We start from the raw sequence: 24,615 nt of genomic DNA, 5'->3' as shown, positions 1-24,615 counted from the left end.
GAGGAACATCTGGGATCTCCTCCTGAATCCTTCCTCCGTTGACCTACAGATTACCGTGACTGAGAACCTACAGGAGAAAAGGATCCAGAGGAAGGTCGCAGGTCATCAACTTGTCCAGAATGGGACTTTCAAGTGTCAGATCAAAGGGTCAAAGACTCGCGGGTTGTCACTTTATTCCCTTCCCCATCCACTGGTCCCACTAGGAAGGTTAATGTGCAGTTACTCTTTATTGTAAACGAAAAACGTAACAACTTTACAACCTTGAGACAAATTCCAAAATATTTTTACATTGGATCAGCTTGGACATAGTTCCATTGGTCTGCTCGGCATGGGTGCCATTCAGAGACCGCTTTGCATTCTCTCAATGAATGCAAAGCATACTCTGATTGGAAGAGGTGGAGATTGTGATGTAACCTCCCTGCCTCTCCGCCTCTTCCAATCAGAAAACAGTTTGCATTTATTGAGAGAGTTTCTAAGCATTCTCTGAATAGCACTGGGTGGACAGCCTCCTGTTTTCACAATGCAGCAGGACAGCCGCGTGGCAATTTGTCGCCATCGTCCAGCAGAATGGAGCAGCCACAAAGAAAGCAGCCCTTCTGAGCCCAGGTCTGGTCATCTCCACCTGTAGCCAATTAATGGGTTGATTTTTTAATTAAGTGAATTTAATTAAAGTTGCCTGCCTGTACTTTTTATGGATCACTTGTGAGCTTAATTAGCCAGAGCACCAACAACTCTACAAACCAACTACTCTATATAGCGGTAGAGCTTGGGTGAGTTTTCCTCTTCATAGATGGTTCAAGCTTTGGCCGGTTCAGCAGGAACCGGCTGAGATTCAAACCTTGTATGGGCAGGCTGAATGCACCCAAGTTGATCGATCTGTCGAGTTGCCGGCATGTACTTTCTATGGATCACTTGTGAGCTTAATTAGCCAGAGCAACGACTACTCTACACACCAACTATACTATATAGCAGTAGAGCTTGGGTGAGTTTTCCTCTTGACAGATGATTCAAACCTTGGCTGGTTCAGCAGGAACTGGCTGAGATTCAAACCTTGTATGGGCAGGCTGAATGCACCCAAGTTGATCGATCTGTCGAGTTGCCGGCATGTACTTTCTATGGATCACTTGTGAGCTTAATTAGCCAGAGCACCAACTACTCTATATAGCGGTAGAGCTTGGGTGAGTTTTCCTCTTCATAGATGGTTCAAACTTCGGCCGGTTCAGCAGGTACCGGCTGAGATTCAAACCTTGTATGGGCAGGCTGAATGCACCCAAGTTGATCGATCTGTCGAGTTGCAGGCCTATAATTTCTAAGGATCACTTGTGAGATTAATTTGCCAGAGCACCAACAACTCTACACACCAACTATACTAGATAGCGGTAGAGCTTGGTTGAGTTTTCCTCTTGATAGATGGTTCAAACCTCGGCTGGTTCAGCAGTTACCGGCTGAGATTCAAACCTTGTATGGGCAGGCTGAATGCACCCAAGTTGATCGATCTGTTGAGTTGCCCGCCTGTACTGTCTATGGATCACTTGTGAGCTTAATTAGCCAGAGCACCAACTACTCTATATAGCGGTAGAGCTTGGGTGAGTTTTTCTCTTCATCGATGGTTCAAACCTCGGCCGGTTCAGCAGGAACCGGCTGAGATTCTTACCTTGTATGGGCATGCTCTATGCACCCAAGTTGATCGATCTGTCAAGTTGCCGGCCTGTACTTTCTATGGATCACTTGTGAGCTTAATTAGCCAGAGCAACGACTACTCTACACACCAACTATACTATATAGCAGTAGAGCTTGGGTGAGCTTTCCTCTTGACAGATGATTCAAACTTCGACTAGTTCAGCAGGAACCGGCTGAAATACAAACCTTGTATGGGCAGGCTGAATGCACCCAAGTTGATTGATCTGTCGAGTTGCCGGCTTGTACTTTCTATGGATCACTTCTTTGAACCATCTATGGTCGGCCTTACTCCAAAACCCAAGGATTGGTCTTTAAATGCTGGATGTGACATCATACATATGGTATCGTTTAGCGATAAGAATCCCGCTGAGCCTTGGGGCCTCTCTTTCTTCCTTTGGCCCCTCAATAAGCAGAACACACAGTATATAACTTTTACCTCGGAAAGTCATTTTTTTTTTAAGAGAACAGTAGATGCTTGGAAGAGTATTCCGGCAGAGGTAGTCAGCGAGTCAATCAACAGTGAATTTAAACATGCTTGAGACAAACATAAACCTATACTCAGATACAGTGCATCATTGCAATTCATTTTTTACTAAAAGGATGCAGAAGTTGGATGAGACAGAAAAACACGAGGGGCCATACCGTTAAAACAGGGGGAGGCTGCCGAAAAGAAACAAATACTATGTAGGGGGGGGGGGGGGGGGGAGCACTAATTTGCTTCATAACCTCATGCACTACATCACATAAAAAAAAGCAAAGCTGAACTTTGTATATACATTCATCCCGTCTCCAGCTTGTCTTGCAGGGCCTCTCATTTCCGGGCCTTCAGCTCACGCTTCATCTGACACAGCGTACACGGTCCGCAGAAGGTGAGGCACACGCAGTCATTACAGATGGTGCCCTGGAATGCAAAAAAGAGAAATTAGAAAGAATGTCCAAATCAGTGATGGTCAATGTACTAGATATAGGGGCCCTCATGCGGCACATTATATGTATTTCTATGGAAGATTGTGATGGACTGATTTCTAGGATGCATTAAAGCGGTTGTAAACCGCATAAACAATTTTTTTTTTTTTCAAACCTGCAAGGCAAAAGGCATAATCAGCTATGATGAAATACTTACCTCGGAACGAGGTGAAGAACACTTACCTGGTCCACGCCGAGCGAGATGTCATCTTGCTCCGGTGTGTCTTCCGGGTATCGCCGCTCTAGCGCTGTGATTGGCTGGAGAGGCGATGACGTGCGCGCGGGAGATTTAAAATCGGCAAGGGTCGGCGGCTGCCGGTCCTTTCGCCGTGGATTCCCTCCTGCGCATGCGCCGCTGCAATCAGCGGCGCATTGCGAGGGGAATATCTCCTAAACCGTACAGGTTTAGGAGATATTCTTTATACCTACAGGTAAGCCTTATTATAGGCTTACCTGTAGGTAAAAGTCAAAAAGTGGGTTTACAACCACTTTAAGGAGAAAAAACATGAAGGTTTACAACCCCTTTTAAAGGGGTTGTAAAGGTTCAAATAATAAAAAAAAAACAACAAACATGTTTTACTTACCTCCATTCTGCAGCTCGTTTTGCACAGAGTGGCCCCGATCCACGTCTTCAAGGGGCCCTCGGCGGCTGTTTCGGCTCCACCCCGCATCAGCTAACCCCCTTCATGGGAAACTATTTCCCAAGGGGGTTAGCTTGCGGGTGCGCTCCCATGATACAGCCGGCGGCTATAGCCGCCGACTGTATCACTCGGCCCCGCCCCCCGGTGCGCCGCGTCATTGGTTTGATTGACAGCAGCGGGAGCCAATGGCTGCGCTGCTATCAATTTATCCAATCTAGCCAATCGACGGCCAGACTCTGTGAAGAAGAGAACGCCGGGGGACGTGCACAGCAGGTAAGTAAAACAAGGGGCTGGGGGGCCATCATTGCCAGGTGTTTTTTAATAGGATGCATTAAGGGGAAAAAAACAACAACTTTACAACCCCTTTAATACATAGGATGCATTAAGGTGAAAAAACATGAAAGTTTACAACCCCCTTTAAGGTTCCTATCTCAAATATACTAGTCCCTTCCTTTTTTTATGTGGTGCATCCTGGATTGCTACGTTGTTTGAGACATCTTCTATGCAATATTGAACCACACTGAGGGATTTTTGCTACTGTTAGAGACCCCAGGCTGGGATATCAACCATATGCGCATATTGATCTCCTATAAATAGAGATCACATCCATCTGGTAAGCGGCAGCGTTATTGTTTGGTGGAGGCACTATCCTGTCAGCACTTTTTCCTGGGCTATTGGATTCGTTGAACACTGGGGATATTTAAGTTTATATGGACACTCTGCATTCATTTTTATTATACTACATTTTTTTACTTTTAATGGTATTCCTATGTTTTTTTTTAGGTTTGTTCACATGGACTGCTATTTATTCACTTGATAATTCTCAGGTTTCTACCTAATTCAGTAATTAACCCCTTCTTGCTATCCTATTGAGGTCTCACAGACCTATTTACAGATATAATTTTTTTTCACTCTGTCGGTTTCATAATTATAATTGATATTTATCTAGCCCTTCATTATCACTAGTGTCACATTTTAGCCTACAACAGTGCAGCTCTTCTTTTGACCATCAAATATACTAGGACCAGCTTAGATAGGAGCCATTTGACTTTCCAGCAGACCTTTTGGAGTGTGGGGGGAAACCAGAGTATCCAGAAAAAAACACACAAGCATAGGGAGAACATGCAAACTCCATGCAGTTGGGGCCTCAGTGATGCAAGCTGATCGCTTGGAGCTCCTGTTTGAACAAATTAAACTAAATGTGTAGTATCTAGTGTTCTCCAAGGGTTGATGGAGCAACGCTTTGGAAAGGTTCCATACGTATATTAACCGCTTCCCGACCGCCGCATGTAGATATACGTCGGCAGAATGGCACGTACAGGCACATTGGCGTACCTGTACGTCCCTGCCTTTCCGCGGGTCGGGGGTCCGATCGGGACCCCCCCGCTACATGCGGCGGTCGGATTCCCTCGGGGAGCGATCCGGGACGACGGCGCGGCTATTCGTTTATAGCCGCTCTGTCGCGATCGCTCCCCGGAGCTGAAGAACGGGGAGAGCTGTATGTAAACACGGCTTCCCCGTGCTTCACTGTGGCGGCTGCATCGATCGAGTGATCCCTTTTATAGGGAGACACGATCGATGACGTCAGTCCTACAGCCACACCCCCCTACAGTTGTAAACACACACTAGGTGAACACTAAATCCTACAGCGCCCCCTGTGGTTAACTCCCAAACTGCAACTGTCATTTTCACAATAAACAATGCAATTTAAATGCATTTTTTGCTGTGAAAATGACAATGCTCCCAAAAATGTGTCAAAATTGTCCGAAGTGTCCGCCATAATGTCGCAGTCACGAAAAAAATCGCTGATCGCCGCCATTAGTAGTAAAAAAAAAAATGAATAAAAATGCAATAAAACTATCCCCTATTTTGTAAACGCTATAAATTTTGCGCAAACCAATCGATAAACGCTTATTGCGATTTTTTTTTACCAAAAATAGGTAGAAGAATACGTATCGGCCTAAACTGAGGAAAAAAAATGTTTTATATATGTTTTTGGGGGATATTTATTATAGCAAAAAGTAAAAAATATTGCATTTTTTTCAAAATTGTCGCTCTATTTTTGTTTATAGCGCAAAAAATAAAAACCGCAGAGGTGATCAAATACCACCAAAAGAAAGCTCTATTTGTGGGGAAAAAAAGGCGCCAATTTTGTTTGGGAGCCACGTCGCACGACCACGCAATTGTCTGTTAAAGCGACGCAGTGCCGAATTGTAAAAACCCCTTGGGTCATGTAGCAGCATATTGGTCCGGTCCTTAAGTGGTTAACATTCATTAACAGACCTAACCCCATTTTCTACAGATTACACCAGAAAGAAGAACACCAACACACCAATTAGGGGTAAGCAAAGTAAAATCCTGCTGCACGTAGCTTGGTTGACACTTGATCCTTCTTCTCTATGAAGGGAAGTAAAGTGAGAGAGGCCTGGAATTCATATTGCGGAAATCAAGAATTTGGGGCCCTAGGGCAACGTTTTTCCAGGCCCCTCTGAAGACAGCTTCAAAGGGAGAATGTAATAACAAGAAGAAAAACAAGGCTCTGACGACAGAGGACTAATTAAAAACAGGACTGGAGAGAGCACAGGGTCAACTTCTCAAACGCTCCTCCATAGCCTATGCAACCCTCGTTATAAAGACAAATGGCCGTTCATGCAGTTTACAATGGCTACTGTCTGAGCAGAAACCCTTTGTCTTGTCTTTGCATCCTGATATTGGGCCATTATAGGCAGCACAATGGCTTAACCGATTAACCGATTAAGACCCGGACCAATATGCAGGTTAAGGACCAGGCCCCTTTTTGCGATTCGGCACGGTGTCGCTTTAACTGACAATTGCGCGGTTGTGTGACGTGGCCCACAAGAGCTAGGGGAAAGCAACACGGGATCGCGCCCATTGAGATTCGGGGCTCAGGTAAGTAAAACGTGGGCTCGGGGGGCCGAACACTGCAAGGTGTTTTTTCACCTTAATACATACATGCATTAAGGTGAAAAAACATGAAGATTTACAACCCCTTTAAGTGGTAAACATTTAAGCCTGGCAGCACTGGGGTCCTTAGATTGATTCTCGACAAGGAGACTATCTGCATGCCGGGGGTGCATTTTAGGGTTGCCACCTGTCCAGTATTCACCCGGACAGTTTGGGTTTTGAGTCATATGCCCGGGTTTCAGTCCTCCTGAAACCCCAACACAATATTCAGACCGGAATGTGGCTCAGAACAGGGCCTGACAGAAGGGCGAGTGGGCACTATGCACACCACATTACTGTTTTCTTTGGAGCCCACAAAGGTGTCCCAGGTTTATTACAATCCTCTAGTCCAGGGGTCTCCGAACTTTTCAAACAAAGGGCCACTTTATTGCCCTTCAGACTTTCGGAAGGCCGGATTGGGGCCTGCATGGGAAGAAAAAGTCATGGGCCCGGCATCAGTGAGAACATATATGGCCTCAGGGTTGGTGGTCAATAGGAAGAGGAGTATTTCCCCTATTAGTAGGAGGAATAGTATCCCATCATTGGTATCAATGGATAATATAGTGCCCCATTGTTGGTGTCAATGGGAGGAATAGTGCTTCATGTCAGTGGGAAGAATTGTGCCCCAAGGGCCGGATAAAGGCTAGCAAAGGGCCACATCTGGCCCTCGGGCCGCAGTTTGTAGACCTCTGCTCTAGTCACTAGTGTCCCCCCCCCCCCCCCCCCAATTTATTTGATTTTTTTAATTAAAGTGTTCAGGTTTGGTTTGAAGAAAAAGTGGCAACCCTAGGTGCATTGGTGGCCGCAATGCTATGCTTTGCAGCCACTACAGGGATATTACCCCCTTCAAGTGAATGGGGCCCCGTAACTATATGTAGTGTACACGGTTGCGGCACACTAGTGTGGCGGGTTCAAGGCAGGCAGTAAGGAGGCAATATAACGCCGCCGGTGAATGCAATCGCCGCCTTTGAAATTCTCCCTGAAGAACAGTGGCTAGTGGGAGTGGTCAATACGGAAATGAGGAAAAAAAGTCTGGGCTCGATTCACATAGAACCGCGTATCTTTGCGGCGGCGTAACGTATCCGATTTACGTTGCGCCTCCGCAACTTAGACGGGCAAGTGCTGTATTCTCAAAGCACTTGCTCCATAAGTTGCGGCGGCGTAGCGTAAATCGACCAGCGTAAGCCCGTCTAATTCAAATTTGGATCAGGGGGGCGTGTTTTATGTAAATGTACTGTGACCCGATGTGATTGATGTTTTTCCCGAACAGCGCATGCGCCGTCCGTGGAATTTCCCAGTGTGCATTGCTCCAAAGTACGCCGCAAGGACGTCATTGGTTTCGACGTGAACGTAAATGAGTCCAGCCCCATTCGCGGACGACTCACGCAAACAACGTAACTTTTTCAAATTTCGACGCGGGAACGACGGCCACACTTAACATTGGTACGCCGCACTTACTCCACCATATAGCAGGGGTAATTATACGCCGGGAAAAGCCTAACGTAAACGGCGTAACTTTACTGCGTCGGCCGGGCGTACGTTCGTGAATTCGCGTATCTAGCTAATTTGCATACTCGACGCGGAATTCGACAGAAGCGCCACCTAGCGGCCAGCGTAAATAGGCAGTTACGATACGACGGTGTAACACAGTTACGCCAGTCGGATCTACGGGAAATCAATGCGTAACTGATTCTAAGAATCAGGCGCATAGATACGACCGCGCAACTCAGAGATACGACGGCGTATCTGGAGATACGCCGTCGTATCTCGTTTGAGAATCTGGCCCTCTGACTTTGCATACAAGTAGTGGCTCTGTACAATCGGGTTTGGTTGCCCGTTTTTCGGAGGAAGAAGTAGTACGTTTCCAAGATCTTGTTGCTACCACTATGTTTTCATACTTGTGGAATGTAAAGGTTTATTTTTACCAGCTGTTGAGATAAGATTGGTGGGAAGAATATAAAGGTAACACTATGTCTACATGGTTTTGAAATGGTAAAAATTCACGTTATCGGTCTTTATGATATTAGTCAGAAAAGGGAGTGAAAAGGTCAGAAAAGGTTGTCAACTTAACTGTGTTTGATTTACTGAAAGAGCAGATCATCAATCCAGCCAAGTGAAGCTCCATTCACTTGAATCACATTCTAGGGAAGGGTGTACTTTTTTTTAAATTTCCCAGAAAATATTGGGTTATTCGGCCTTGTCATGGAGGCATTCAGAGACCAGCTGGACAAAGGAATGCAATCAAAGGGGTCCAGTCAACCCGCCAACCTGTTTTTCAACTCTCAATTCCTCAGACACCCAACCATATACAGTGGAACCTTGGATTACGAGAATAATCCGTTCCAGGAGAATACTTGTAATCCAAAGCAGCGAGTTTCCCCATTGAAAATAATTGGTTCCGCATTGACTTCTATGGTAGGGGGGTGCCGGAGAGCCTCGGAAATACTCGGGAACAGCTCGGCTGATCTCAGAAAGGCTTGGGAACACTTGGGAACGGAGTATTCCCGACTCCGAGTATTTCCCAATGGCTTCGAACCGTTCCAAGTGTCACCGGCAGTACGGCACACCCCAGACAACACCGAGTCAGGATTAAAAAAGTTGCTCGTCTTTCAAAACGCTTGTTAACCTTGTTACTCGTAAACCAAGGTTCCACTGTAGATCTCCTTCATTTAATTGTGTAGTTTCCTGCAGGGCCGCTATCAGGATTTTTGGGGCCCCTTACACCGCTTCACAGGCATGGGCCCCCTGGAGCAGAAGCAGAGAACCGGGAGAGGGGTACTGCGAATTGAGGAATTGAGAAGCGGGGGGTGCCGCGAATTAAGAAGGGGGGGTGCCGCGGTTTGAAAACCGGGGGGAGGAGGTAACAAATTGAGCCGCGGGGGAGGTGCTGCCGCCACGAATTGAGGTGGGGGTGGTGGGGAAGCTGACAAAAAAAAGGGGTTCCGGGCGGGCCCCTGGGGACCATCGGGCCCCTTATAGGTGTACTGACTGTACCCCCCTGATGGCGGCCCTGGTCTCCTGGTATGTAGACACCCAAGACAAGACAAAAGAACCCAAACAAATAGATTAAATCAACTCTCCAGCATGTCTGTGTAGCTGCCACAAACAACCGAGACAGTGGAGCCCTAGGGTAGGAACTCACAGAGACTGGAGCCTCGGGCTAGGAAATGGTCCTATTATTCAGGCAATGGGCGTTGGTCTGACCACAGCTAAATAGAGCGATTTATTGACAGGCAGGGCAATGACTGGCCTTGACAAATGTTTTTTTTTTATGGACTTTTTGTTGCTTTCTTTGCTTTTGAAAAGGAAAAGGATTGACTTTACTCAAAGAAAACCACACACAGTGGCCCGGATTCAGAGAGAATTTACGCCGGCGTATCCATAGATACTCCGCGTAAATTCAAATCTGCGCCGGCGTATCTTCTTTCTGTATTCAGAAAGCAAGATACGCCGACATTAGCCTAAGATCCGACTGGCATAAGTCTCTTACGCCGTCGTATCTTAGGGTGCATTCTCAAGCTGGCCGCTAGGTGGCGCTCCCGTCGTTTTCGGCGTTGAGTATGCAAATGACCTAGTTACGCCGATTCACAAACGTATGTGCGCCGTAACTAGGCGCGCAGGTACCTGAATCTGCCCCACTGTTAGAACCCTTTAAGACAGGATGGGCTCTGTTTTGATGAGAAGACCAGAGCTAGGCAGGCGGATGGCAGGTCTGTGTCCATTCAGTTTCTGCAGAGCAGACATGGACAGGGTCCGCTCTGCTCTATCGGTGGTCGGGTGTAAATAGACTCCCCTGTCTGACTGCCCTCCAGACTGAACCACCTAAATTAGGGTGACGAGACGTCCCCAGTTTCCAGGGACAGTCCCCGGACTGAGGACACTGTCCCCGGTCCACGTCTGTCCCCGGATTGCAGGGCCGATCCTGGGTGGGCAGTGTGGATGCTCTGTGCACTTGTGGCATGTACAGTAATACCCGCAGAGGAGCTGGAGAGGCTCCGTCTGCCACTCCTCCTCCGCATTTGTCTGCTAAAGAAGAACCTCCAGCTGCGATCCCGGGGACACATGACCGCCCTCTCCCAGTATCTCGCCACTCTCCTCCTAACTCTGCCTCCTCATCCCATCAGTCTCTCAGCAGCGGCAGTACATGGGGAGAGAACAGAGCACGGTGTTCCTCCCTCCCCCTCCTTCCTGGATGATGTACTGGAAAGAATTATGGGTAATGTAGTCCATAGGGGGCACAATTGCATTGAAAATGAATGGAGGAGGAGAGTTTGTGTTATAAAATTTTAATAAGTAATTTTCCTTCAATGATGGGCACTGATGAGTTGGACTGATAGGCAGCACTGATTGGCACTCATGAGGCAGCACTGATTGGCACTCATGAGGTGGCACTAATGAGGAGGCACTGATAGGCTGCACTTATGGGCACCGATGAGTCGGCACTGATGAGGTGGCACAGATGAGCACTCATGAGGCAGCACTGATGAGATGGTACTGATGAGGTTGCACTGATGGGCACTGGTATAATACACTCTTCAAATGTGCTTTAAAATGCGTGGTTTTCCCTTTTACGAACAAGAAAATAATGACGTTATGCGTTTGGGTTTCTATAATAATGCTATGGGGCTGGTATGAAATGATTTCCAGAAATAACACATATATATATATCATACAAACATTCCATAAACACATACCACATACACTGCATATATCATTTGAGGAAAAAAAAATTCTGGGGTCCCCCCGGCGGCTCTCTCGGCTCCTCCCTGCCTCAGATAACCCCCTCTGGAAAGCGCTCTCTCCCAAGGGGGTTGACTTGCGGGCGCGCTCCCGTGTCATACACTCGGCGTCCATAGACGCCGAGTGTATGACTTGGCCACGCCCCCCCGCTGCCTACGTCATTAGATTTGATTGACAGCAGCGGGAGCCAATGGCTGCTCTGCTGTCAATCTAGCCAATGAAGAGCCGAGAACCCTGGGCAAAGATCCAGTGCGTTCTCAACTCGGCTACGCCCCCTGCTGCCTACGTCGTTAGATTTGATTGACAGCAGCGGGAGCCAATGGCTGCGCTGCTGTCAATCTAGCCAATGAAGAGCCGAGAACCCTGGTCAAAGATCCAGTGCGTTCTCGACGCGGCACTTTCCAAGGGCTTGGGAAAGTAAAATGGGGGGGCTGGTAATTGTCAGATGCTTTTTCGGCTTAATGCAATAGGGTGCATTAGGTGAAAAAACAGGAGGGTTTACAACCTCTTTAAGATTGGTACCCTTAAAAAACAGATACCGTATATACTCGAGTATAAGCTGAGTTTTTCAGCACATTTTTTTGTGCTGAAAATGCCCCCCTCGGCTTATACTCGAGTCACCTTTTTTCGCCTGATGTCCCGGACTTTGGAGACCCGGTACCAAACTTGGCACACCTGTAGCCCCGCTCTTCCTCTACAAGTGTACATAGTTTGGTGTCTGGGTGACCTACGGCCGGGGAGCACCGATTTTTCAAAGCCGGGCACCCCTTCCATAGACTTCTATTTTAAACACTAATTTCTCCAGTGATTTTGGGCACCCGGTACCAGCCAGTCGTAGGTCCCCTGGACCCGAAACTTGGCACACATGTAGGTCAATTTTTCCTATACAAGTGTGCAAAGTTTGTTGTCTGGGGGACCTAAGGCCGGGGAGCACCGTTTTTTCAAATCTGGGCACCCCTTCCATAGACTCCCATGTTAAACATCAGTCTAGTCATGGACACAGTGAGGCATGGGCACAGTGAGGCATGGGCACAGTGAGGCAGGGGTCTCCATACTTTTAAAGCAAATGGCCAGTTTACAGTTTTTCCGACTTCAGGGGGGCCCGGATTGTTACCAGTTGGGGTAGAAAATGCCCCAGGGCCGAGCATCAGTTAGAATAAACATGGCCCCAGTGTTGGTGGGCAGTAGGAGGAGGAATATAGTGCTCCATCATTGCTATTAGTCTAAGAAATAGTGCCCCATTGTTGGTGCCATTGGGAGGAATATTGCCTCATATCATTGGGAGCAATACTGCCCCAAGGGCCGGATGAAGGCTAGCAAAGGGCCAAATCCGGCCCTTGGGCCGCAGTTTGGAGACCCCTGCAGTGAGGCATGGGCACAGTGAGGCATGGGCACAGTGGGGCATGGACACAGTGAGGCATGCAGATGGACACCCTAGGCTTATACTCGAGTCAATAAGTTTTCCCAGTTTTTTGTGTTACATTAGGTGCCTCGGCTTATATTCGGGTCGGCATATACTCGAGTATATACGGTACATGATCTTCAGAAGCATAAAAACATTGCACTGTGTTGAATAGACTGAAGACACCAGTAATTACTGATACATACTGTAGAGTAAAGGGTCTAGAAAGTGAACTTAACGTATGTGGCTTCTGTAGAAGAAATCTAATACAGGTTCTATTTACAAAAATCTTCCAAGGTTACGTAATAACAAAACTCTTACCGGGATGCGGTGCCGTTCCCTGATTCCTGTGCGCATGGCAAGCACGCCACCACCAACCACCGGCAAGCAGCAGCATTCACCGTAGTCTGAGGCCACGCTACAAGCCAAGCATACCGGGAAGAACGTTCCACAAAGACCTAAGAGAGGTAAAAGAACGCGATGAGAGGAGATAGCTAGAAAGACCCCCAAATGGAAATCTAACTTTAACTGATACATACCGCGTTTCCCCGAAAATAAGCCCGGGTCTTATATCAATTTTGGCAATAAAAGACACAGTAGGGCTTACTTTCGGGGTAGGTCTTACTATGTAATGTGATGTCTTCTCTCCCCCTCTCCCTCCCTGCCTGTCAGGAATCCCCAGTGTGAACCGAGTTAAAATGCTTGTAAAATCCTATAATCCACTCTATTACAGTATTATATAATGTACAATGTGCGTGTTCCTGTAATATAATTGTGCCAAATACCTTTGTTATAGCGCCATTCTGCGCTTCTGTGACCCGCCGGAGCTCTCTTCCCCACAATTATATTACAGAAACACACACATTGTACATCATATGCTACTGTAATAGAGTGGATTTTAGGATTTTACAAGCATTTTTAACTAGGGCTTATTTTCGGGGTAGGTCTTATATTGCAGCCCTCCTGGGAAATAATGCTAGGTCTTATTTTTGGGGAAACAGGGTAGATAATCAGGTTAAAAAAGACACAAGTTCAACCATAAAAATAAATAAATAATTATATTGTACAATGCCATATACATAAACCTATACCCACAGTTGATCCAGAAGAAGGCGAAAAACCCCAGCAGAGCATGATCCAATTTGCTACCTTTGCTTCCTGATTCTCCGAGAGGCAATCGGATTTTCCCCGGATCAACTCTACCTATAAATGTTAGTTCCCAGTTATATTATGTACATTTAGGAAATAATCCAGGCCTTTTTTAACCACTTCAGCCCCGGAGAATTTGGCTGCCCAATGACAGGGCCATTTTTTTGCGACTCGGCACTTTGTCAATTTAACTGACAATTGCGCGGTCGTGCAACGTGGCTCCCAAACAAAATTTACGTTTTTTCCCCCCCACAAATAGAGCTTTCTTTTGGTGGTATTTGATCACCTCTGCGTTTTTTATTGTTTGCGCTATAAACAAAAGAAGGGAAAAGGGAATAGCCGCTCCAGGTGGGAACCCAGATGAATATCCTCCTCTGCAGACGACTCAGGTGCAGGCAATGCACTTAGCAAAGCAGGAACAAAGATTGTCTCTGGACAGCCGCACTCTGAACAAATTGTAGCCTTTATTAAAAGAAGGATAGCAAGTCACAGCAAAATAAAATGATACCCAACTCTGACGCGTTTCGCACTGAAACTAGCTATGACTAAGCACTAGGGGTGCAACGGATCACAGTTGATCCGTGATCCGAACGGGTCACCCCCTTCGGATCGGAACACACTGTGATCCGCGGATTGCCACGGCTCCGGAGCTAGGCCGAAGCCGCGGTCTTTCCTAATGTTACGGCGGCGGCTCCAGAGCTAGGCCGAAGCCGCAGCCTTTCCTAATGTTATGGCCGCGGCTTCGACCTACCTCCGGAGCCGCGACCATAACGCTAGGAAAGGCCGCGGCTTCGGCCTAGCTCCGGAGCCGCCGCCGTAACATTAGGAAAGACCGCGGCTTCGGCCCAGCTCCGGAGCCGCGGCCATCTTGGTACACCCGGCGGCGGCCCTCCTCTCTTTACACCCACAGAGGAGGAGCCCACACTCGTGGGACACGCCGCTCGTCTGTCGGTACTAGCTGGGGGGGGTCACTGTACTGAGAAGGGGGTCACTGTCCTGAGCGGGGGGGGGTCACTGTCCTGAGCAGGGTGGGGTCACTGTCCTGAGCAGGGGGGGTCACTGTCCTGAGCAGAGGGGGGGTCACTGTCCTGAGCAGGGGGGGGGGTCGCTGTCCTGAGCAGGGGAGGGTCACTGTCCTGAGCAGGGGGGGTCACTGTCCTGAGCAGGGGGGGTCACTGTACTGAGAAGGGGGGGTCACTGTACTGAGAAGGGGGGTCAATGTACTGAGAAGGGGGGTCACTGTACTAAGAGGAGGGGGGGGGTCTCTGTACTAAGAGGAGGGGGGGGGTGTCTGCACCGAGGGGGTACTATAGTTGGTGGGGGGGGGGAGGAGATGTGGATATTACAGTGGGGGAGATTTTTTTTTTTTTTTTTTGCCGATCCGAAAAATTATCCGATCCGTGACTCCTGATCCGAGGAACGATCCGAACCGTGAGTTTTTTGATCCGTTGCACCCCTACTAAGCACTAGTTTCAGTCCGAAACGCATCAGGGCCTGTTTTTTTTTATTATTGTTTTCAATGGGAAGGAGCGGTAAAGAAGCGGTATACATGCCGCTCCTCTCACCGCTCCAAAGATCCTGCTGGAAGGAGATTTTTTTCTCTCCTGCCAGCGCATCGCCTCAGTGTGAAAGCCCTCGGGCATTCACATTGAGAAGGCTGGGCAGGAGTTTTTCAGGCGGTATTTAGGTGCTATTTTTAGCCTGAAAAACTCCTCAGTGTGAAAGGGGTCTTACAGGCTAACTGACAGGGGCCCTTCCCTTCCGAAAATATAATATGATATTTTCACAAAAATGTCATGGACTAGATGCCTGTCAAACGATGTCTGAATGAGGGGGGGGGGGGCCACATGGGGGGCCCGGACAGCAGGGGGCGCTGATCCCGATACCCCTGCAGCGCAGACAGAGGGAAAAAAAAGAGAAGAAGCTGGCAGCGCTGCAGGGTGAGCCACAAGAGTCTGCAATAAGGCAGAACAAGCTGGCCCTCCTGTTTAGCAGTTGCCATGCCCCCCCCCCTCTTGAATTGATGGGGCTCGGGCCCGGTACAGGAGGGCCGACTGTACTGCCTTATCAGCGGCCATGCATAGTTATATAAATAACAGATTTAAAGCATCAGTTTAAAATGTAAAAACAGTAAAATAGCAAATTACCCGAATCTGTTTAACATTAAATTCCTACTTACAGACTCCGAAGTCATCACAGCAATCAAAGACATCAGAATTCCAGCTGCTGGTGGCCGATGTGGTGCTGATAAGCTGCACCATCTGAGGCTGGGTGCTCACTGGGTAAGTCATTGTAACCTGCAAACCAACAAGGGAATGTTCAGGCAGCAGCTCAACCAATTGGATCAAATAAATAAAGCTAATCATTGAAAATCATTGAAAATCAAATGTTATCCAGGAAATACTTCAACCACAAACATTACCTTCTGTGTTCTATTTCATCTTCTTACATACTTACCCCTGCATTCTGTGCATCATGTACTTCTGATCCCTGCACTCTCTACATTACTTACCCCTGCATTCTGTGCATCATGTACTCCTGATCCCTGCACTCTCTACATTACTTACCCCTGCATTCTGTGCATCATGTACTTCTGATCCCTGCACTCTCTACATTACTTACCCCTGCATTCTGTGCATCATGTACTTCTGATCCCTGCATTCTCTACATTACTTACCCCTGCATTCTGTGCATCATGTACTTCTGATCCCTGCATTCCCTACATTACTTACCCCTGCATTCTGTGCATCATGTACTTCTGATCCCTGCATTCCCTACATTACTTACCCCTGCATTCTGTGCATCATGTACTTCTGATCCCTGCATTCTCTACATTACTTACCCCTGCATTCTGTGCATCATGTACTTCTGATCCCTGCACTCTCTACATTACTTACCCCTGTATGCACAGGCCGCAGCCGGACTCCTGGAAGTGGGAAAGGATACCTGTCAAAGACAGGTATCCCCCCCTCCCCCCCGAAAAGGTGCCACTTGTGGCACCGGAGATGAACGGAAGTTCCACTTTAGGCTGGAACTCCGCTTTAAGTCCAGAGGGCCATATTCTCAAACAAGATACGCCGGATTTAGGCTAGGATTCGACTAGTGTAAGTCACTTACACTGTCGGATCCTAAATGTAATTCGCCGCCGGCCGCTAGGTGGCGTTTACGTTCAGGTCTCATTTGTTTATGCAAATGAGCCTGATACGCCGATTCCCGAACGAAATCGCGTCGCGTAACCGTCGCTAACGTCGTTTCCGTAAGCGTAAGGTTACCCCTGCTATATGAGGGGTGACCTTACGCCAGTCCCACGTATGCCATGTTAAGTATGGCGTCGGGTCCGCGTCGTCTTTTCCCGTCGCGTACGTCTTTTTACTAAGTCGTTATTGAATACGACTTTACGTCAATGACGCACACGTCGGCGTCATTGATGTTTTCCGGCGAGAACTGGAGCATGCGCACTGGACTATTGTTAGCCCGGCGCATGCGCAGTTCGATCGAAAACGGGGGCGCGCTTAATTTAAATATAAGCCGCCCCCTTTGAAATACGCGGGTTTCCCCCGGGCCTTTTACACTACGCCGCCCCAAACTACGGAGCAAGTGTTTGGGGAATACAGCACTTGCTCCTGTAGGTTGGGGCGGCGAAGTGTAAATGGCTTACGCGACGCCCGCCGGAAATCTACGGGAATATGGCCCAGAATCACAATTCAGAGGCCTCCAGAGATCTGGAACTTACTTTCCCATCAATTGCTGGAGACATTTGTGTATCCTTAGGGCTTATTTACACTTGCTTCGGCTTCAACAAGGCTTCGGACAGGCTTTGTTAAAGCTCTCTGAATGCCAGTCAAAGCTCCTGTCACTAAATAAAATGGTTAGCCAACATTCCTGTTTACACCTTGCTTTTGCTTTGCTTCAAAAATGATACCCCATGTAAAAGGTCAGACGAAGGGGGTTGAATGATGCTGGCCATTAGACTGAGGACAGCTAGTGGCAGAAAAATGTACTGCGGGGGAAATCTCTACATCAAATGGAAAAAACTGGTCTAATCACTTTGGGGTAGATTCACAGAAAAAGTACGCCGGAGTATCTGCTGATACTCCGGCGTACTTTCAAATTTGCCGCGTCGTATCTTTATTTGTAATTCACAAACAAAGATACGACGGCTTTTGGCTAAGATCCGACAGGCGTACGCCTTCGGATCTTAGGATGCAATACTTCCGCGACCGCTGGGTGGAGTTCGCGTCGTTTTCCGCGACGGGTATGCAAATTAGCTGATTACGGCGATCCACGAAGGTACGCGCGTTCGTCGCATTCTCTTACGTCGTCGCTAGTCGGTTTTTCCCGTCGCAAACTTAAGCCTGCTATTTCATGGCTTAGATTTAGACCAGCCATGTTAAAGTATGGCCGTCGTTCCCGCGTCGAATTTCAAATTTTTTTTTTTTTTGCGTAAGACGTCCGGGAATACGAAAGGACGTAACGCACGTCGCCGTTCAAAAACCACGTCGGGGCGCCGTAATTTCGCGCAAAGCACGGCGGGAAATTTTAAAACGGAGCATGCGCAGTACGTTCGGCGCCGGAACGCGCCTAATTTAAGTGATCCACGCCCCATTTGAATTAGGCGGGCTTGCGCCGGAGGGATTTACGCTACGCCGCCGCAACTTTACAGGCAAGTGCTTTGTGAATCAAGCACTTGCCCGTAAAACTTGCGGCGGTGTAACGTAAATGCGATACGTTACGCCGCCGCGGATGTCTCTGAATCTGGCCCACTATGTTTGAATAAGCTATTCATGGTTACCTTGTAATTTTTAGCAGAGGTTTTGTTTTAAGTCATGTTTACTACCATTTTGTTTGTAATGAATTCTTTATATTAAACTCCCATCCATCTGGACAGCAGATGTCACTGATCCTGGGAGTTACTTTCCCGATCGCGGCAATATCATGTTTCCCTGGAAAACACTAAACATCTAAATATAGCAAATATCTGACCCCTACCAGGAAACTGACAATTTCAGGATTTACAGGGCGCCCTTTCCCCTGATTGTAAAATGCTGATTGAAGATAAATTGGAACAATGTGAAAATCTTATCCTATTGGCATTAATAAGTAATCAGCAGTGGCAAATCCAGAGGTTCAGTTTTTTTACTTTATCAATAAAATTGCCCAAATCTGCTTGAAATCTTAGTGAGTTTGGGGTGGAGGAACCTGACTGGCCTGCACAGAGTCCTGACCTCAATCCGATAGATCACCTTTGTAGGGTGACCACATTTCCAAACTACCATTAACCACTTCCCGCCCGGTCAATAGTAAATTGACGTCCGGGAAGTGGTTCTGTAATCCTGACTGGACGTCTATTGACGTCCTACAGGATTACATGCCGGCGCGCAGCGCGGCGATCGGTGATGCGGGGTTTCAGTCTGTGTGGCAAGACTGGGCACAGATGATAGGAAATCTTATACTGTACATTGTGACATCAAAAAAAAAAATTGGGTTTACATCCACTTTAACCACTTAAGCCCCGGACCAATATGCTGCTAAATGCCCAAAGGCGTTTTTACAATTCGGCACTGCATCGCTTTAACAGACAATTGCGCGGTCGTGCGACGTGGCTCCCAAACAAAATTGGCGTCCTTTTTTCCCCCCAAAAATAGAGCTTTCTTTTGGTGGTATTTGATCACCTCTGCGGTTTTTATTTTTTGCGCTATAAACAAAAATAGAGCGACAATTAAAAAAAAAAAAAATCTATATTTTTTACTTTTTGCTATAATAAATATCCCCAAAAAATATATAAAAACATTTATTTTTTCCTCAGTTTAGGCCGATACGTATTCTTCTACATATTTTTGGTAAAAAAAATCGCAATAAGCGTTTATCGGTTGGTTTGCGCAAAATTTATAGCGTTTACAAAATAGGGGATAGTTTTATTGCATTTTTATAAAAAATTTTTTTACTACTAATGGCGCGATCAGCGATTTTTTTTCATGACTGCGACATTATGGCGGGCACTTCGGACAATTTTGACACATTTTTGGGACCATTGTCATTTTCACAGCAAAAAGTGCTATAAAAATGCATTGGGGTAGATTCAGGAAAGAATTACGCCGGCGTATCCATAGATACGCCGCGTAATTCCAAAGCTGCGCCGGCGTATCTACTTTCTGTATTCAGAAAGCTAGATACGCCGACATTAGTCTAAGATACGACTGGCATCAGTCTCTTACGCCATCGTATCTTAGGGTGCATTCTCACGCTGGCCGCTAGAGGCGCTTCCGTTGTTGTCGGCGTAGATTATGCAAATTAACTAGATACGCCGATTCCCAAACATACGTACGCCCGGCGCAATTTATTTACATCGTTTACGTTAGCCTTTTTTGGCGTAAGGTTGTTCCTGCTATTAGGAGGCGCACGCAATGTTAAGTATGGATGTCGTTCCCGCGTCGAAATTTGAATTTTTTACGTCGTTTGCGTAAGTCGTTCGCGAATAGGGCTGGACGTAATTTACGTTCACGTCGAAACCAATACGTCGTTGTGCCGTACTTGGAAGCAATGCACACTGGGATATGTACACGGACGGCGCATGTCCGTACAAAACGTCAATCACGTCGGGTCATCCATTATTTACATAAAACACGCCCCCCCTTCCACATTTGAATTACGCGGGCTTACGCCGGCCCCATTTACGCTACGCCGCCACAACTTACGGAGCAAGTGCTTTGTGAATACAGCACTTGCTCCTGTAAGTTACGGCGGCGTAGCGTAAATACGATACGCTGCGCCGCCGTATCATTGCGCGCCCCTACCTGAATCTACCCCTATGTTTATTGTAAAAATGACAATTGCAGTTTAGGAGTTAACCACAAGGGGGCGCTGAAGGGGTTAAGTGTGACCTCATTTGTGTTTCTAACTGTAGGGGGGTGTGGCTGTAGGTGTGACGTCCCGATCGCGGGACTCTGATGGGGATTTCCCGAGGGAATTCTACCAGTGCATGGCCAGCTTTAGACCCGAATAATACAAAAATCGCAGCCTTGTAAAAGTGTATTAGCATAATTAAAGGATTATTGGGTTATCTATAGTCTATCATCTTCCGCCGTACAACGCCCCGCACATGGAATGACGTGTTTACCAATAACCTTTGCCGCAGGCTCATCCCAAGGAGGGAAAATAACCAGGATTAGGACCCGGAAGGCTGGATAACAAAGGACTCAGTGACTGATCCCCAAAGAAATGTTAAATGGCGCATTCCAAAGGGAAAGACGCGGCGCTGGGTAATTATGTCGGAGGAGAGGGCTGTTTAAGTGGGGTCTTGTCAATGCTTGTCACATGATATCTAGGAATTAAGAGACGCCGACTCTGCAGGGCGGCGAATGTTCTTCAAAGGAGTTGATGCGATCACTGAAGAACAGAAAATGTAGTGTTCAAAATCATATATGCCCTTGTTGAAGGGTTTACCGAGCCCTGATTATTCACTGGTAGATGTTTGTATGAAAAAAGAAAAGAAAATCAGTTACAGTGGCTCAAAATTTTTTTGGGGGGCGCAAACAAACTGAAAAAAAAAAAAAAACATCAATTGCAGCCGCTGTGCCCATCAAACGCAGCTACTGTGCCCATCAATTGCCACCACTGAGCCATCAAACGCAGCCAATGTGCCCATCAAATGTAGCCACCGTGCCCATTAAACGCAGCAACTGTGCTATCAGTTGACCCCACTGTGCCATCAAATGCAGCCACTGTAACCATCAATTACTGCCAGTGTGCCCATCAATTGCTGCCAGTGTGCTCATCAATTGCTGACACTGTGCCCCATCAATTGCTGCCAGTGTGCTCATCAATTGCCACTACTGTGCCCATTAATTGCTGCCAGTGTGCCCATCGAATGCCGATACTGTACCCATCAATTGCCACTACTGTGCCCATCAATTGCTGCCGGTGTGCCCATCAATTGCCGCTACCGTGCCCCATCAATTGCTGCCAGTTTGCCCATCAATTGCTGACACTGTAATCATCAATTTCTGCCAGTGTGCTCATCAATTGCCACTACTGTACCCATCAATTGCCACTACTGTACCCATCAATTGCTGCCAGTGTGCCAATCAATTGCCGCTACTGTGCCCATCAATTGCCACTACTGTGCCCATCAATTGCTGCCGGTGTGCCCATCAATTGCCGCTACCGTGCCCCATCAATTGCTGCCAGTTTGCCCATCAATTGCTGACACTGTAATCATCAATTTCTGCCAGTGTGCTCATCAATTGCCACTACTGTACCCATCAATTGCCACTACTGTACCCATCAATTGCTGCCAGTGTGCCAATCAATTGCCGCTACTGTACCCATCAATTGCCACTACTGTGCCCATCAATTGCTGCCAGTGTGCCCATCAATTGCTGCTACCGTGCCCCATCAATTGCTGCCAGTGTGCCCATCAATTGCTGACACTGTGATAATCAATTGCTGCCAGTGTGTTCATCAATTGCCACTACTGTACCCATCAATTGCCACTACTGTACCCATCAATTGCTGCCAGTGTGCCCATCAATTGCTGCCAGTGTGCCCATCAATTTTCACTACTGTGCCCATCAATTGCTGCCAGTGTGCCCATCAATTGCTGCCAGTGTGCCCATCAATTGCCGCTACTGTGCTCATCAATTGCTGCCAGTGTGCCCATCAATTGCTGACACTGTGCCCATCAATTGCTGCCAGTGTGCCCATCAATTGCCACTACTGTTCCCATCAATTTCTGCCAGTGTGCCCTTCAATTACCGCTACTGTGCACATCAATTGCTGCCAGTATTCCCTTCAATTGCTGCTACTGTGTTCATCAATTGCTGCCAGTGTGCCCATAAAATGCCGCCAATGTGCCCATCAAAGTGCCAGTGTGCATCCCCCGCCCCTCCCGACACTTACCTTGGTGGGGCAGCAGACACGCTCCACGCTCTTCGATGTCTTCTCCCGTCCTCTGCAATAGACATCCAATCACAGCGCCTGTCGTTTCAGCCAATCAGGTGATAGCTAACAGACCCGAGCACCTGATTGGCTAAGAGGCGGCTCAGTGTTAGGAACGCGAAAATTCATTCGCTTTCCTAACACAAAGCTAAGTGAACTGCGAGCGGCCAGCATAGAGCCCACTGTTCACCTTTTTGGACGCCTATTAGAGCCTATAGCTTCCAAAAAATACGTTGCCGCTGTAATTCAGGTGCCCAGCGCCTGAAAAGGGGCCGGGCACCTGAAAAAGGGGTGGCAGCGGCGACCATAGATAGATTCATGCAGTGATAGACAGGTGACAGGAGAGAGGGGGCGGTGCCCGTGCGCCCTTTATAGACGAACCGCCACTGATCAGTACATTTGATAATACCTACAGAAACTTGACAATGACTTCAAAACGACTTTAAAATGTAGCTTGCCTTTAAAAGTGGAACTTCACTCTCCCAATCGACATCATTATTATTATTATACAGGATTTATATAATCGCCGACAGTTTACGCAGTGCTTTACAGCTTTAGGGAAGACAGTACAACTACAATATACTTTAATCCAGGAGGAATCAGAGGGCCTTGCTCATTAGAGCTTACAATCTAAGAGGGAGGGTCAAGTGATACAAAAGGTAATAACTGCGGGGGATTTTATGATGGAGAAAATAAATGAACAGTTAGGTGGGGGCCAGATAGGCTTCTCTGAAGAGATGAGTTTTCAGGGATCGTCTGAAAGTGAAAAGAGTAGGAGATAATCAGACAGATTGGGGTAGAGCATTCCATAGGATGGGAGAGGCTCGGGAGAAGTCCTGGAGACGAGCATGGGATGAGGTGACAAGGGAGCAGGAGGTCTTGGGAGGAGCAAAGAGAACGTTTTGGTTGGTATTTTGAGACAAGGTTAGTGATGTGGGTTTGTAAGTTACTGTTATTATCTTGAATATAATTTGTTGGTTGAGAGGCGGAGAGGGGTAGCAGAAGGCCGAGCGGTTTGTAAGGTGGATGAGTCTGGCAGCAGCCTTCGTGATGGACTGAAGGGGGGATAGCCTTAGGGTGACCACGTGTCCCGGATTGCCCGCATTTTGCAGGACTGCCCCGGGCACCTTCATTCCAGGACAATACAGCGTCCCGGAATGAAACTGACACAGACACCCCCCGGGCAAATCTGATTCCCCCAAAAAAGGCCGCCACATCACCGCTTTACTCACTGACAGTACTTGTCCTGGCCGGGAATGCCTGGAGGAGCACAGTCCCCGCCCCCTGCTTGTGATTGGAGAAATCATAAATCCCGCCTCTTGTGTCCAATCACTGTGCTGTGATTCGTTACAGCACAAGCTGATTTTTGGGAAGGAAGGGTGTCCCCGAATGGTATTTTGGAAATGTGGTCACCCTAGATAGCCTATGTCAGGGATATGCAATTAGCGGACCTCTGGCCGTTGCAAAACTACAAGTCCCATCATGCCTTTGCCTCTGGGTGTCATACTTGTGGCTGTCAGAGTCTTGCTATGCCTCTTGGGACTTGTAGTTCTGCAACAGCTGGAGGTCCTCTAATTGCATATCCCTGGCCTATGTAAACAAACAACCCGACCCCCCAAGGGGCGGAAAAAAGACCACCCGACCCCCCTGGTGGGTCGTACTCACGCGGGCTCCTGGCGGCAATGCAGAGATGATGGATGCAGAGCCAATGATCGCGGCCATCTTCTGGATCCCTGTACATATGCCCCGGTACTGGCCAATACAATCACTTCTCTCAGACAATCGCTTCCTGATTGGCTGGGAGGAGAAGCAGAAAGATAATAGTGAATGTTAATTCGCTATTGTGGGTGGGCTCGGGGCGCAGTGCTCTGCGCCCCGAGCCCACCCTCTTTTAAAGCCAATAAAGGCATCAGGCTCTAATCATGTGCTTAAAAAAAAAAAAAGCCCCATTGGAATCCATGTGTCCGGCGTCCCGCATGTAGATTAGGGGGCCGGATGCATATGGAGCGGTCGCCACTGCCAAAAAGTAAATTCATAAAGTGATTTCTCAACAAAATAAAGAATAGAGACACGACTGGATCGGAAGGGTTTGCTTGAATACTAAAAATTTAGGAAATTGTGTTTTTGGTTTGCGGT

General features: G+C 47.6%; 1 protein-coding gene across 1 annotated transcript in view; it reads right to left on the bottom strand.

Annotated features, from left to right (window-relative positions):
* Positions 1 to 2,238: 2,238 nt before the first annotated feature.
* The window catches only part of LOC120916366 (cornifelin homolog B-like), a 41,217-nt gene continuing 18,840 nt past the window's right edge, over positions 2,239 to 24,615 (bottom strand). Inside the window, exons 2-4 of the mRNA XM_040327288.1 lie at positions 15,722 to 15,839; positions 12,715 to 12,851; positions 2,239 to 2,581 (exon numbers count right to left, since the gene is read on the bottom strand). Of these exons, the coding sequence (XP_040183222.1) occupies positions 2,492 to 2,581; positions 12,715 to 12,851; positions 15,722 to 15,839 (345 nt within the window). The 3' untranslated portion in view covers positions 2,239 to 2,491. The remainder of the gene's footprint in view (positions 2,582 to 12,714; positions 12,852 to 15,721; positions 15,840 to 24,615) is intronic.

This window comes from Rana temporaria, chromosome 10 (assembly GCF_905171775.1).
Source record: "Rana temporaria chromosome 10, aRanTem1.1, whole genome shotgun sequence".
Lineage (NCBI taxonomy): Eukaryota > Metazoa > Chordata > Amphibia > Anura > Ranidae > Rana > Rana temporaria.
Note: the sequence above shows the minus strand (reverse complement) of the source record. Positions and strands in the feature narration are given on the sequence as shown.